A 14,180-nucleotide genomic window follows, 5' to 3' on the forward strand; every position below is an offset into this window, starting at 1 on the left:
AAGCAAGCTTGGAACAAACTTGACTGTGAACCTGACATGCCATGTGCATTGTCTTCAACTAAGCCACGAATTAAACTGCTGGCTTCAGAAAAGCTGCTACATCCTTTTCTTTCATGCCAGGAAAAAGAGATTGTATTCCACTTAATCTTTTGATTGATATCATGACGGAACATTATCTTTGTGTGCTTTAAAATCCAAAACATATAGAACTTATGCAGTTTGATTTTGATTTGTAACTTAAACGAAAAAAGTGGAGCATAAGATTTAAAGGTGATGTCAAGAAGGGGGCAGCCCAAAAAGTTTAAGAACCCCTGATCTAAAAGGTTGTGGTACTAATCACCACATCAACCACTTTCCTGAAAAAAGTAGCAAGTTTTGCTCTGCAGTGAGCTCCGACCAACGAATGGTCTGAGACTTTAAAGGGACTTAAATTAAAATGATGTAGAAACTTTACTCGTCGTCGTCGTCGTCGTTATTAGAATGGCACTAGCAAATTTGTATTAATATGCAGTTTATGGATTGGTAAGTATAACAAGTGTTCAACAAAGCCAAAATTATAGGTCATAGGTCACCCAGGTCGTAGGCTACATGGTAAAAAGCATAGTTAGAAAAAAGGTAGGGCAGATGGGACAATGGTGCCCTTTTGTCATGTAGGCTAAGCTACTGCACAATTTGCAATTTAACAATTTCTGCTATTCGCTTTTAGCCTAATTGTAATCTTTCATTATTGCCTCAAAATAACATTCACAACACAAAAGTCTGTATCACAGTAGGTTACATCATTATAACATAGCATGATGTCCTTTCGTGCCATTGTTCTTTGTATAGCCTACACTTGTTAAATCATTACTCGATAATGAGCAGATAGATGAGCATTATCGCTATAACTTATCTTAAAACTTAAAAAAGGCCTTTCAACAACAAAAGTGCCCTTTTTTCATAATCCTGCACCTAATCAAAAATCGCTCCGGCGTCCCTGAACCTAAGCAAACACCTATACCGCCAGAGACAAACGAACAGGTATCAGTGGACGATAACCTTCAATGTTGTTTATGACACAACAATTGTGTATTCCAATGTAGCCTTCTAGATCAACTGATTTTAACTTAACAATTTGTTACTTTGCTGAAATATAAAAACAATAATTAAATTTGAGATGAAACTCACTTGCTAGTGCTCCTTTCTATGGCGGACATAAATCCAGAAAACTAAATTTATCGTAATTTACAAGACATGTATGGGGAGATGGCAATAGAGAGCACCAATAAAACACAAAACGAAAGGGAGCAAAGGAAACTGGCTCCACATCATATTTGTAAAATGTTTCAGACTTGAGTATTGGCGGCACTCAAAATGATTTTCTATGCCTTGTTTTAAAGTTTTTGTGGAAACTGTCATTCATCAATCTGTCTTTGGGACTGTTTTGAGAACACCTTGTAGACCAGTGGACGCATGCAATTCTCGAAGACTGGGGTACAGCTTGCCAAACATATACCGGTTTGTTAACCGACTCGACCCACAGAGACTGTACAGTAGTTTCACATTAGATGAACACTTTGTATTCGCTTATGCTATGTAGTTAAGCTTGCATACTAAACTGTGTGCAAGGGGTGGTGATTGGGTTTGGATGTTAACACACCCTGGAGGCAAAACATTCTGTAATTATATGAGCCTATTTTAGGTTATTTATCAAAATTGTCGCTATAGTTTATTTCTAACTTACGTACACTTTTGGTTATTTATTGAAACAGTTGACAAAATGGGGGTCTAAGTGGTGCTCCCTTAAACGATGCCCTTATTAAATTTCTTGGTATAACCTGCTGGCAGGCCTAAGCTCACAATTTTTTTTTGAGCGGTGGTTAACGTGATTTCAGAATGAAATTCTTGTTATAAATGTATGGTTAGTATAAAGCAAGCCCTATTATTTTGCGATAAAACTTTAAAAATTTGCTAAACAGAAAAATGTTGAATGGCAGAAAATCTGTTGGCTGGCATAAAATGTCTTAGAAAAAAATTTGATAAAGACTTTTGAAAAAAAAATTCAAAAATGTTTACTTGTGGTATGTAAAAAAAAACTTTCTTAGATAATTTTTAATGACGTTCGTTTAAAACAAAATAAAAACACTGATAAAATTTTTGGAAAAAGTATTTTTCAATCTATGAAAAGATATAAAATGTCTTAAAAAAACTTTGATAAATATTTTTGAAATAATTTTATTTTCAGTAATGTTCACTTTTAGTAGGTAAATAAGAATTTCTTAGACAATTTCTAATGACAATTTCTTTCTAGCTATCAGTCCTGTGTTGATGGCCAGGAAGAGCGCTCCCTTCACAATATCTAATGACGTTAGTTGGAAACAAAAAATAAATAAATATATTTGAAAAAAAAAATTCACTGTATGAAAAGACACGAAATGTTTTAGAAAACGTTTTGATAAACACTTTGAAACAAAAAAACTTTCAGTTATCAAACCAACTACATTGAATATTGAATTTAGCACCACAAATTGAGGCAAGGGCGAGTGTCAGTGTCAATGCAACGACAATTTTTGTTTTCTAATGCTATCTTTTGATGCACCTTAGTCAAATCAAATCGAGTAGCTTATAATACCATGCTTACTTTTATGAAGTTTGTAGGTCCAAATTAAATACATAATCATGATTGTGTTTCTGTCCTTCCGCATTACTTTGAATGTTTAAGTCTAAAGCAATCATGCTATGTTACGGTACACATAAAAAAATCAAAAGTTCTTTGTGAATGTCGCAAAAATTCTATTAATTTAAAAAAAAAAATTATAGAAAAACCTTAAATCCGGGCATAGATTGACATGTTTTAATCGAAAGAGACATTTTCCATGTGTTAAAAGTGTAAATAAGTACTGTAACTTGCTCACTCTTACAAAAGTACTTTAAAACCTCCTTGAAATCAGTGGACATTCTTGTTGCGCTGAACAGAGTTGTGTTGCATGCTTTTCATATATGCAGTGAATATACCACTTTTAGCATAAGGTAATGGTTAATTTTATGTTATGAAACGAGGTAGGCGTACTCAAATATTTTAATCATCATCACCTTGCATTCGGGCGTGCCCGGACGCAAAGTTTTTTTTTTCCCACAAACTTTCTGTCTCATTTACATATTTCGGTAAGTGAAGCCATTATGGTTTACCCGGCGGTAATTTTATCTGTCGGTTACTTCGCATGGAGTTCGCATTAATATGTGAATGCAAACATTTTTTCGTTGGCATGTTTAGTTCTGTGGTTTCATCTTGTGCCTAATGTTCGTGAGAACAACGGTTCGACGCCCATCCAAGTCAATTTTTTTTTCTTTAAATTAATTTTTGCTGTGCACAAAAGCTTTTCAAAACCGGAGGGTTAAGGTTAATGGGTTAGAGTTAATTCTTAGGGTTAGGGTTAATTCTTAACCAATTCGGAAAATCTTACTTTTAAAGTGACCAGAATCCATTTCTTTTCTCAAATTTTTAAACTTAGCTTGACTAGGTATGTCTCCAGGCTTTGTTATTTTTCAAGTTCAATGTTTAGATTCATACCTGGAGGGCGAAAATTGGCTGCTGACTTTGAAAACCAGGCAAAAAAAGTGAATCGGTAAAACCACACCAGTTACCGCACGCGGTAACTTGTAATGGCTACACTTACAGAAATATGCAAGTAAGACAAACAGTTCGTGGGAAAAATATTCGCAACCCGGACATCATCAACATTGATTCTCATTATTGCTTATTATTGCTAGATAGTTTCCCTTGTTTTTGTCATGCTGCACTTTGGATAAGAGTAATTTTTTGTTTGATATAGCCTTCTTGCTTTTTCCTGTACTTTTCTGTTAATTCTTTCTTCGCTTTAATATCATTGTATTGTTTCGAGTTTGTTTTGGTTGTGTGGTATATGCTTGTTTCACTTGTTTTCTTTTGGCAGATATATCTTTATCTTCTCATGGTCCATTCTTTCTTGTTATTCTTGTTTTAGGTTGAATATCTTCGGCGGCTTTGTGAGTCGCTTGAGTCATTGATTCATAATTAGAATGAGCACATTGTTCATCATCCAAAGCATATAGAACTTTATGTCTGCTTCGTTCTTCTACGCTAAATTGTTCTCTGATTTTCAAGTCGTTCAGGGCAGTCCAGTTTAATCTTATTTTATTTTTTGGTGGTTTGTTCGCTTGTAAACTCAAACGAATCCTTTTTGTGTCCATTCAATATTCTGAATTATGTGGGAGGATAATGTAGTAGGATTCGCAGTCTTTGGTATGATTTTTTGAGCACAAATTTTCCATTTCTTATTGATAAGAATGTAATCTAATTGTGCTTTGTAGCTAGTTGGATACGTGAAAGTTTGAAGTTTACTTTGATTCATTTGAAATTTATTGTTAATGACTATCATGGAGTGTTTTTCTAAAATATGAAGTAGCCTAGTTATAGATATCCCTGAATATGAAGAAGGCATTGTCCGTTTTCATTTCTCTCTCAGTGATACGTATATCCATTTATGTCTTGTTAGTCTATTCTTCAAGCAAGTTTCTGGAAAGATTACCCAGTGCCGATGTACAACGTCTTTTCATTAAATGCAACTCTTCATTCCTTCCAGTGCTGCGGTGGAGAGACCTTTTTCTGTCGGAAAAGACGTGCTGATGCCAAGCGGAAGGACTCAGCGACTAGCATTTCCAAATGCTCGTGTTTTTGAAATATGCGCAACAATAAATTTCTCCTACAACGTGCTTTCCATAACGACTTTGAAATGGCAGAGTAAACGAATGATGTCATTCGTTTTCAAGGTCATTTAACGTCACAATAAAGGACGTTCTGTGTCAGTTAAGATAAAAGTAGCGACAGAAGTAGCAGTAGCGCGCACTACTTTAGCAGAGTAGCGGTAGTGAGAAGCGTGCTACTGAGTAGCAGATGCCCACCTCTGATAACAACCTACTATACTTATCTACCACTGCTCAGACGAGCAACTTATAAAAGCAGTAAGGACAGGCATCCAGGTAATCATGTCAGTGACAACACCAGGCTTGCAATCATTCAAAATCTTGCACAATGTCATGGCTTGTCATTTGATACTCCGTAGCTTGATACCCGACTCCAATCAAAACATCACCGCATTTAAAAATTACCCACACAAAGCATTTGAACCGCATTGTTTTACAGGACGGTGAAGATTCAGAGCTGATCAGAAAAGCAAAGACGCTGCTGAGCAATGATTTTTTTAAAAATCCACTTGTTATTCTTTTCAGTAGGTATTGTAGATTACATTTATACGTATCTATTATCTCAAAGCGGAATATTTAGAAATATGAAACCGTAAGTGAAATTTAATGCAAAAATTTTAAAACTCACAGGCCCGAAGCTTTATAATAAAATAAGACTTAATCGTACACATTGTTCCATATAAAATTGATGAAAATTTGTCATTACACTAAGGTAGGCTACAGTAGGCCTAATGCTTGTTTGACATGTTGAGACATGGGGGCCTCTGCTGCATGCCAATGCGATGCGAAGGAATAGACTACCAATAGCATCATATTTGACTTCCAACTTTCCCCTTTCTTATAGATTAGCGCTGACCTCTTGACGCTATACGTTAACAAAAAGGTGGTTCCAAGTGTTACCATTCTGCTCATCACAAACATTTTATTTTGATTGATTGATGAATTTTTATCCTCGGACTGGGAAAGCTTCTTGCAGAGGTTAATCCTGGCAGTTTCGCATACTTGTATAGAGGCTTTGAATCACTGACGCAGGCCCGGTCGCGAAATTTTTTTCCCACGTACTTTCTGTCTCATTTACATATTTTGGTAAAAGTTTGTAGGCTATTAAAACCGTGTGAATGCAACATTTTCTCTTTGGCACGGTTGGTTCAGTGGTTTCATCCTCTGCCTAGTGTACGTGAAAACGAGGGTTCGACGCCCGTCAAAGTCAAACTTTTTTTTTCTTTAAATTAATTTTTGCTGTGCACAAGAGCTTTTCAAAAAAAGTAGGGTTAGGGAAAGCTTATATTTTATTATCATTGCAGAATTTCATTGGCAAATAGTTATTTCGCAATCTGAATCAACCAATCTCTCAAAACACTTTCGGAAAATCTTACTTTTAGAGTGATTAGAATCAATGAGACAGAAAGCTCGTGGGAAAAAAAAATTCGCGGCCCGGTCACCGAAATTGGCAGAGAGAAGTTTCCGATTGTTGAAGTATTTTTGCCGGGGAACTATTCCATCCATTAGATGCCGTTGAATGGAGAGCAGTCCTTAACGTGCATTGCTCAAGCGCAAGCCCCGAGAGTCGAACCAGCGCCGCTTGATCTTGAACCTTCTTCGTTCTAGAAGTGACTGGCTAACCAACTGAGCTATCGGGGCGGACAAACTTCTTGCAAAGTAGGCTACTTCGTGCAAAGTACGACAATACCACAAACATATAAAACTACCAAAGCTTAACACTACCAACATAATATGTTAGATCTAACTATACGGCAAATGTTACAGTTAAACCTACTAAAGCTGTATAAAATATTTCAGATACTGAGTGTAAACATCCCAACTTGACATCAGTCACCAAGAATGACAAACATGCGTTGCATTATTCAGTGAGGTCTGAATCTAATGAGTCTGTGAGTAAACCTTGACAAAAATCTTGTTTTCCAGTGTTGATACCGTGGACAGAAACGATAGCGGAAAAGATGAACTATAGCATATTTCCGAAAGACTTTCTTAACTACTATTGGAGGTTAACAGAAAAAATCATCAAAAATAAAAATGAGCCTAACCAGAAACAGGTAGGAACGCTCCAAATTATCTTCAATTATAGTTCTAACTATATAATTCTACATGTAGCCTGGAGTCTTAAAATGTATAAGTACGCCTAATACCTAATGAAGTTGTTAAAATGACATTTCCACTATTTAGGCATGCGTATGGTACTGTATGACAATTGTTTTAATTGGTGCCAAAATGCAATATTAAACATTGTGGACAATATTAAAAGGTGTGAATGTTTGTCGAGCAGTTGGTGGACTAAATATTGTAGGCACTGCTGGTGCTACGACACTTCACTTAGCTGATAGTTCTATATTATAAACAAATTATTGCGGGTTGCAGCAATGGGGAAAGAAGGAATGTAGTGCATACCAAAGACCTTCCAACGTTATCAGTCTAATTTGCCAAACATATGGTACATCAAGATTATTTTTATGAGTGTAACGAGATAAAGCAAGGAACTCAAACCAAATATATTTAAACTTTGTAGAGGTTTCACTCAATAATAACAATGGAAAGTTTTCATGGCTATATTTCCAGCTTCATCTCTTCGAAATATATATATCATTATTAACCAGCGTTGCACTTGTAAAATGTGACAGGGCTGGTTTCATTTTTCAATAGCAGATGCTGTAGTTGCAACTTTCAAAGCATCGCAAAGCTAAAATTAATGCGTTTGACGTTTTTTCTTGGCTAAAACCTTTAAATTGTTGCATAACAGAGAGTCGACATTATGCAACAAATGCTACAACATGAAATTAGCGAAGAAGAGCTTGCAAATGAACCCACTAAAGGTAAATCATAGCTTGTATCGTCCATTCGTCAAAATACCGCAAGTATATTATGCAATAATTACATGTTATAGAAATGCATAAACGTAAATAACCACTTGAAGATACGGGCTGATTTGCTACATTCTGCAGACTTTTCCAAATTTTGCCAAGTTTTGATAAATGTCGGAATAAAGTTTTCTAAAAATAATATTTTAAGTTTTTTTTTCATTGTTTTCTCACGTGAAAAATTGGGTTTTTACTTCACCTGGCTTTGAAAAATAAGCACAATCGTTATGCTTCCCCATAGCAGCAAAAAGGTTTTATATCATTACGAGTCCGCAAACAGTAATGTTTTTTTTTATGAAATACCAGTAAGACAGTAGCGTTAGCTCTACTCAAAATCTGCAAAATATGACAATTTGGCCGCACCTTCAGGTAGCCATGGTGTATACTCGAATTTGAATGATCTTTAGCCTACTAGGGTAATACAACGCACACTTTACTAGAATGGTCACTCAATGCCGCAACTCTGCCCAATACTTCGACTCCCAGACCCATTCCTGCATTGGCACGAGCAGCATTGGAATTGATCGTTCCATTTTTGACCACCTACCTGTGTGAAAAGGTGTTCTCCACCATGCTCCAAATCATAACAATTGGCCAGAACCGCCTTCAACATGGGTTGCTCCATGATAAGAGAGTGGCTTTTTTGACCAACACGAAGCCTCGAATTGAGAAATTGATCACACATAAGCAACAACAGAAATCACATTGCTACATTTGTAACTAGTTACCCAGCCGGGTAGAGGCCGGTAGCCTATGCTTAAGTTTGTCCATGCTCTTTCACTATTCTCGGGTTTTCCTATTTCTTTTATCACCAATGATGACAGTAGTTTTGAAGAATAAACAAAATGATCAATTTGTAGGCTACATCGCTTTCCTTCAATTGTGCAGGCCGAAGTTTAATGGCGGCGCCGAAATTTTGATATGCTTTTTGATCGCTGGCGGTATATTTTGTAGTGAAGTTTCTCGTCGCCTAACAAACTGTGCTGTTGTTTTAAGAAAGTTGATTCACTTACATAGGCTATAGACTATAGTTATAACTGAATTTCTGTTGGTGAATGAAAGTCAAATACCAAATCCTGAATCAACTTCGTTAAAACAACTGCACGGTTTGTTAGAGTTAGACAACAAGAGACTTCATTACAAAATATATCGCCAGCGATCTGAAGGCATGTCAAAATTTCGGCCTCTACTAAACTTTTAACGCAAATCTCGTGTAAGTGATGTCTGATCAGTCAACAATAGACCTAGGCCTATTACATTACCACACCAGCTCAGTGGCCGAGTGGTTTTTGGCTTCTGCTCTACAGTAGTGCTGATGGATCTGAGATCGATCCCAGGTCGGGTCAAACCGAAGACTTTAAAAACGGTACCGAATGTATTCTTTCTTGCATGACGCAGTGAGTTGGGTTATAATGTGATAACATCGTAAATCTGATATAAAATTAAAAATAAGCCCTGTCGCTAAAAAAAAACTTTAGCTGTTGTATAGCGACAATAAATAAAACCATAACATTTTTCTTAGTATAGCCTACTAGGCTACAAGCTTAAATCACGCTTTCAAATCCATGCACTGCTGTCAACATAATGCATAAACAGTAATAACTTAAGTATTCAATTCTCCCCATTCAATATTTATTTACTTCTTGTTGTCGCATTGTCAAGCGCAATTTAAAAACAATGGGATGTAGCCTACCTCGCAGCACCCTCTATGGCAGGGGTTCTCAACCAGTGGTACGCTTTCCACTAGACTATAAAAAGGATTTACAGCTTTCTAGCTTGCTCATCAGGTATTTTTTTTAAATCAATCAATTTTCTTCAAGCTTTTCTATTGCTATTGTTTCGCTCCACCGCCCTTAAACACCCTTTCAAAACGCCCTAATGTCAAGGTGTGCAAATTTGATAAAGGCAAAGGTGTAGCCATTTTGGACAGCGAAGACTATTTTGAAAAACTGGACCAAATTATTAAAGGTAAAACCAAATTCATTGAAATCGATGACACTGTTAAAGTAGGCTACATCCACTAATTTTTAAAGAAAGGTCTATTCAATATCATGTTCAAAAATGTTTGAAAAAATTCGATAAAGACATGATAAAATCTCTGATCCCGACTGGAAGCTGCCCTGGAAAATTATATGGTTTGATCAAAGTAGCCTACATAAGCGAGGCAATCCTGCGAGACCGGTTGTTTCCATGATTGGCACTCCGGAATATCAACTGGCAAAATTTCTGGACAATATCATGATGATGATTATGTGCCTGATCTGATACAGACGATGTCGATCATGGTCTTCCAAACTTCTCTGTCATTTACCATTCGTATACAATCGTTCGTTTTGACTGTTGTGTTTGTGACCCATTGATTCAAGCTGTTTAAATAAGTTAATCTTTGTCGACCTCTCATTCTTTTTCCCTGTATCATCCCCAATAATGTTAATTTTTCCAAATCTCCATGACTGTGAATATGACCTACAAATTGCATCTGGCGCCTTCTAAATGTTGTTATTAATCTCCTTTCTGCTTTTGCCAGTTTCATAACTTCGACATTACTCTTTCTATCAATATCATAAAGCCGTCTATTCCCAACACTTACATGCTAAATTCGACTAAACAATTCATGGAAAAGCTGAGGAATTTTGAATTTCCTCCTAATAGTGTTATGGTGAGTTTCGATGTGACATCGCTATTTACTAACGTGCCGCTTCGAGAAACCATCAATGTTATTTCTGATTACACTTTTAATGACAACCAACCGCGTCAGCCACTCATTGAGAAAAGGGATTTCATAAAATTGTTAAATCTGGCCACTGAAGGTATGTTTATGTTTAATAATCGCTCGTTTAAGCAGACCGATGACGTCACCATGGGTTCTCCACTTGGTCCAACTTTGGCCAACTTCATTTAGCGCACTTAGAAACGAAAATGTTTGAAGTGTTTCGTGATTTTTACCTTAAAATGTATGTACGTTATGTTGACAACATTTTTGCAATTTTTGGCAACGATCGGTCTTGTTCTCAATTTTTAAACCTTTTAAATGCTCAACATCAAAACATCTAATTCACGGTTGAAAAATCTGATAACACTATTGCCTTTTTAGATGTTGAAGTAAAAATAAACTATGATTCATTTGACACAGATCTGGCAAAAACCCACCAACACTGGCCTACTTTTAAATTACAACGCTTTTTGTCCAAATAAGTGGAAATCTGGATTAATGCTATGTCTTTTATCTCGTGCCCGTTTGGTTTGTTCGACGGACTTGTTGTTCCACAATGAAACTAATAACGTAGGGCAATTTTTTGTTACTAAAATTACTTTTTTTTTTGTACCAATTAACAAAAGAAATGTAGAACCAAAATTTCATGGTTGTGGGGTAAATATTTAAGAAGTTATAAAGTTACCAAAAGTCACTTTTTGTGTTTTTAGGTTACTTTTCATTTGTTAGGTCACTTTATTTGCATACTTTTTTGCCTAATTCCCTTATTTATTTATCTTTCATCGCTACTGTAGAGATGAATTTACATTCTATGTAGGCCTAATGCCAAGACTTTTAATATATCTTCTACTATGATGTAGATTTTAGGTTTGCACGAGCCCATGCTTGTACGTATCGCGTGTATTCCGAAAACTCGTAAAGTAATTTTTTCGATGAAAAAAATTGTGTTAACTATATTTAATCACTTGTTTTCCCTGCAGCAGCTAAAGTGTTTGATTGACAGAAACTTTCTGCCAGAGAATGTAAAACATTACATATGTGTAATTTGAATGTGTAACTATAATTTGAGCACAAATTGAAGCTAATTTAAATGTTTTTTATGTTGAATTGCTGCTTTTTCTTTCGCTTTCTTGTTTTCGTTAAATAAAGTTATTTTTTGGTTACTTTTTTGCAAAAATAAAGTCACTTTTTTGATTTTTTTAGGTTACAAAAAAATCACCCTAGTAATAAGCTGAACAATATGTTACATTTGAATGGATACCTGTCATATGTTTTTGATAAAATATTGAAAGCTTTTTTGAATAAAAAAAAATCGAAAGATATACCCGAAAAAGACGATTTTAGCAGCTTTTTTGATGTACCATTCTTGGGAAAAAATTCGGTAAGATTTTCAAAAAATCTAGCAAAAATTGTTGAAAAAGAATGTTCAAAGAAAGCAGATATTTCCAGCTAAATTCGTCCACGCCCTTTCCTCTATGTTCTAATGTCGTATATATAAATTCAGTTTGCGTGATGCAAGCCTGACATAGGGGGAAGGCGGGGCAAGTTAAGCAGGTTTTTTTTTATATCTAATTTTTTTTTATTTCACTAACTTTTTCGAAGACTCAAGTGTTGCATTTCAAAAACATACTAATAAGCTAAGTTTTAAGACAAAAACTGGTTGGTTTTATTTATTATTTTGCACTGTATTCAAGTTTAAGTAACGATTGCACAACTTACCCCGGATTATTTTTTCGGGGCAAGTTGTGCAGCACCATGGAGCAAGCTGTGTAGCACCATGGGGTAAGTTGAGCAACACTAGGGGCAAGTTGAGCAACATATTACGGCCAGCAAAAATACAGACAATTTAACAAATCAGCTATTTTTACATTCATTCACTATCTCCAGAATTTGAAACTAAGTAAAAATGGCTAATAGGCTACAACATTTGTAAATTAACAAAGGCGGTTTACAGGAACAGTTGCATAACTTTCCCCGTCATCAATTGCACAACTTGCCCCATTCACACTTTTTTTAAAGAACAAAAAATTTCAGGAAAACTAACAAATGTACGAAAAAATTTTACCTGCGAAAATACAACTAAATCATATGTCTACTGACCCCTACTGCTAAAGTTTAACTAGTTCTACTGTGCATCCAAAAAAATCAAAATTTTGCTTGCATCCGAATTTACATCCCAAGACCTAAACACCTTATATCGTTGATCAAGCCTAACCTGCTCAAAAAACTGATAATTGCGGTTCACGTGCTTTAAAGGCATTATAGGTAAAATATAATAATACCGTTAAAGATTCATTACGCTCTTTATTTCCTTTCAAACGGGGACTTGCACAACTTACCCCGTTGCACAACTTGCCCGCTTTCCCCTACATCGGTATGTCAATAAAACGTTTATCGACTAGAGCTGGGGAACACCTGAATGTGAATTCTATACAAAAAAGTACAATTAAAGATCACATTTTCTCATCTACAGAATGCGAAAACAACGTTTCTATCAAGTAGTTTGAGATCATATCCAGAGGCAGGTCTGAGTATCAAACTAAGATCTTAGAAGCCTTGTACATAAAACGTAACAATTCACCTTTGAGCAGACAATTGTATGCCTGCGCTCATCTTTCTTGCTCTCTGTATTTTAAAATTATTTTTTTTGCACTTTACCTTTCTACCACATCATGTGATTGTCGGCTGCATAGCCGAGTGGTGAGAGCGCTGGAACCGCAATAGAAAGGGTCGCCGGTTCGACACCACTCATGAGCATGCGGCTGTGTCTTTGGCAGGACACTTAAAGGCATGCTTGAAGGTGAACATGAAGATTGGCTTCCTTGCCTTCCCGCCCACTTAACCGTATCTGTCACTGCTTCCTTTTGGAGGCAAGAGTTACTGGCCGAGACCATCAGGTCTACGTCTCTCTTATTGCTAATTACTCCGTCGGCTTATATCAAATAACAACGGGAAAAAGTATGCCTTTGGTCTAAAGCCTTATCTATCACTTCAATCAATTTATTTCGCAAAATATATTCGTGATTGTGTATTTTAGGTAGAAAAGGTGATAAAGACTCGGTTTTTGACCTATTTTCGCCATTTCTTGGTCAAATTTCTCAGTTCACATTTTATTTTGAAAGTCCTCTTGCATAGAACACAGAATTTCATCAATTTTGTTTTTCCGTTTCTGTACAAACAGTATTCCATGCACTTTTTGCACTACAAAGCAATTTGCGCAAATAATAAATTACCTTCCTAATTGATGTCCGCCAGCAAAGAATGACTCATATCGCGTCAAAGACCAACTCCCTACCCAGACAGCAAAATCGACATTGAATCAATGTAAAAATGACGGATTTTGCTGCCTGGGTGGAGAATGGAATTTTAGCGCTGTCGCGTAATGAATAACAAACACAAAATGAAACCGCACGCTAATAATAAACTGTCAATCAAGCTATTGAATATCAGGAAATTTCTTGCATTTTATAACTGGCTGTGACAAAAGGTTTATTGAAAACTTCACAATTATCGGATACCAGCATAATCGGGATTAAAAGTTAGGGCAAGAAAAAAAACTAAAAGTCAAGAAATCTCAGGTTTCTAGCGTCACTGCTTCTATGTGAAATTGCTGAATTAGCAGAGGGCGAGACCATAAGGTCTACGCCAGTAACAGATACGGTTAATCTAATCTTCAATTACAAGGTGTAAGCCTGGATACGACGAACAATGTGATCTTCTTCTTCTTTCGTTTGAGACTAGATTAAATTTCAGGGCAGGTGGTGGAGAGCCAGGTGAGTGTAGCTTCGTCCAGCGTTGCTATACCATGCGTTCCATTTGGTGCCTTGTAGATGGGACATTCGAGAACGACATGGTCAGCAGTTTGTTCC

General features: G+C 36.2%; 1 protein-coding gene across 1 annotated transcript in view; it reads left to right on the plus strand.

Annotated features, from left to right (window-relative positions):
- Positions 1-14,180, plus strand: part of LOC145765046 (cytochrome P450 3A31-like) — a 45,041-nt gene that overhangs the window by 14,015 nt on the left and 16,846 nt on the right. Inside the window, exons 8-10 of the mRNA XM_082576784.1 lie at positions 5,162-5,246; positions 6,649-6,779; positions 7,481-7,553. Of these exons, the coding sequence (XP_082432910.1) occupies positions 5,162-5,246; positions 6,649-6,779; positions 7,481-7,553 (289 nt within the window). The remainder of the gene's footprint in view (positions 1-5,161; positions 5,247-6,648; positions 6,780-7,480; positions 7,554-14,180) is intronic.

This window comes from Aplidium turbinatum, chromosome 2 (assembly GCF_918807975.1).
Source record: "Aplidium turbinatum chromosome 2, kaAplTurb1.1, whole genome shotgun sequence".
Lineage (NCBI taxonomy): Eukaryota > Metazoa > Chordata > Ascidiacea > Aplousobranchia > Polyclinidae > Aplidium > Aplidium turbinatum.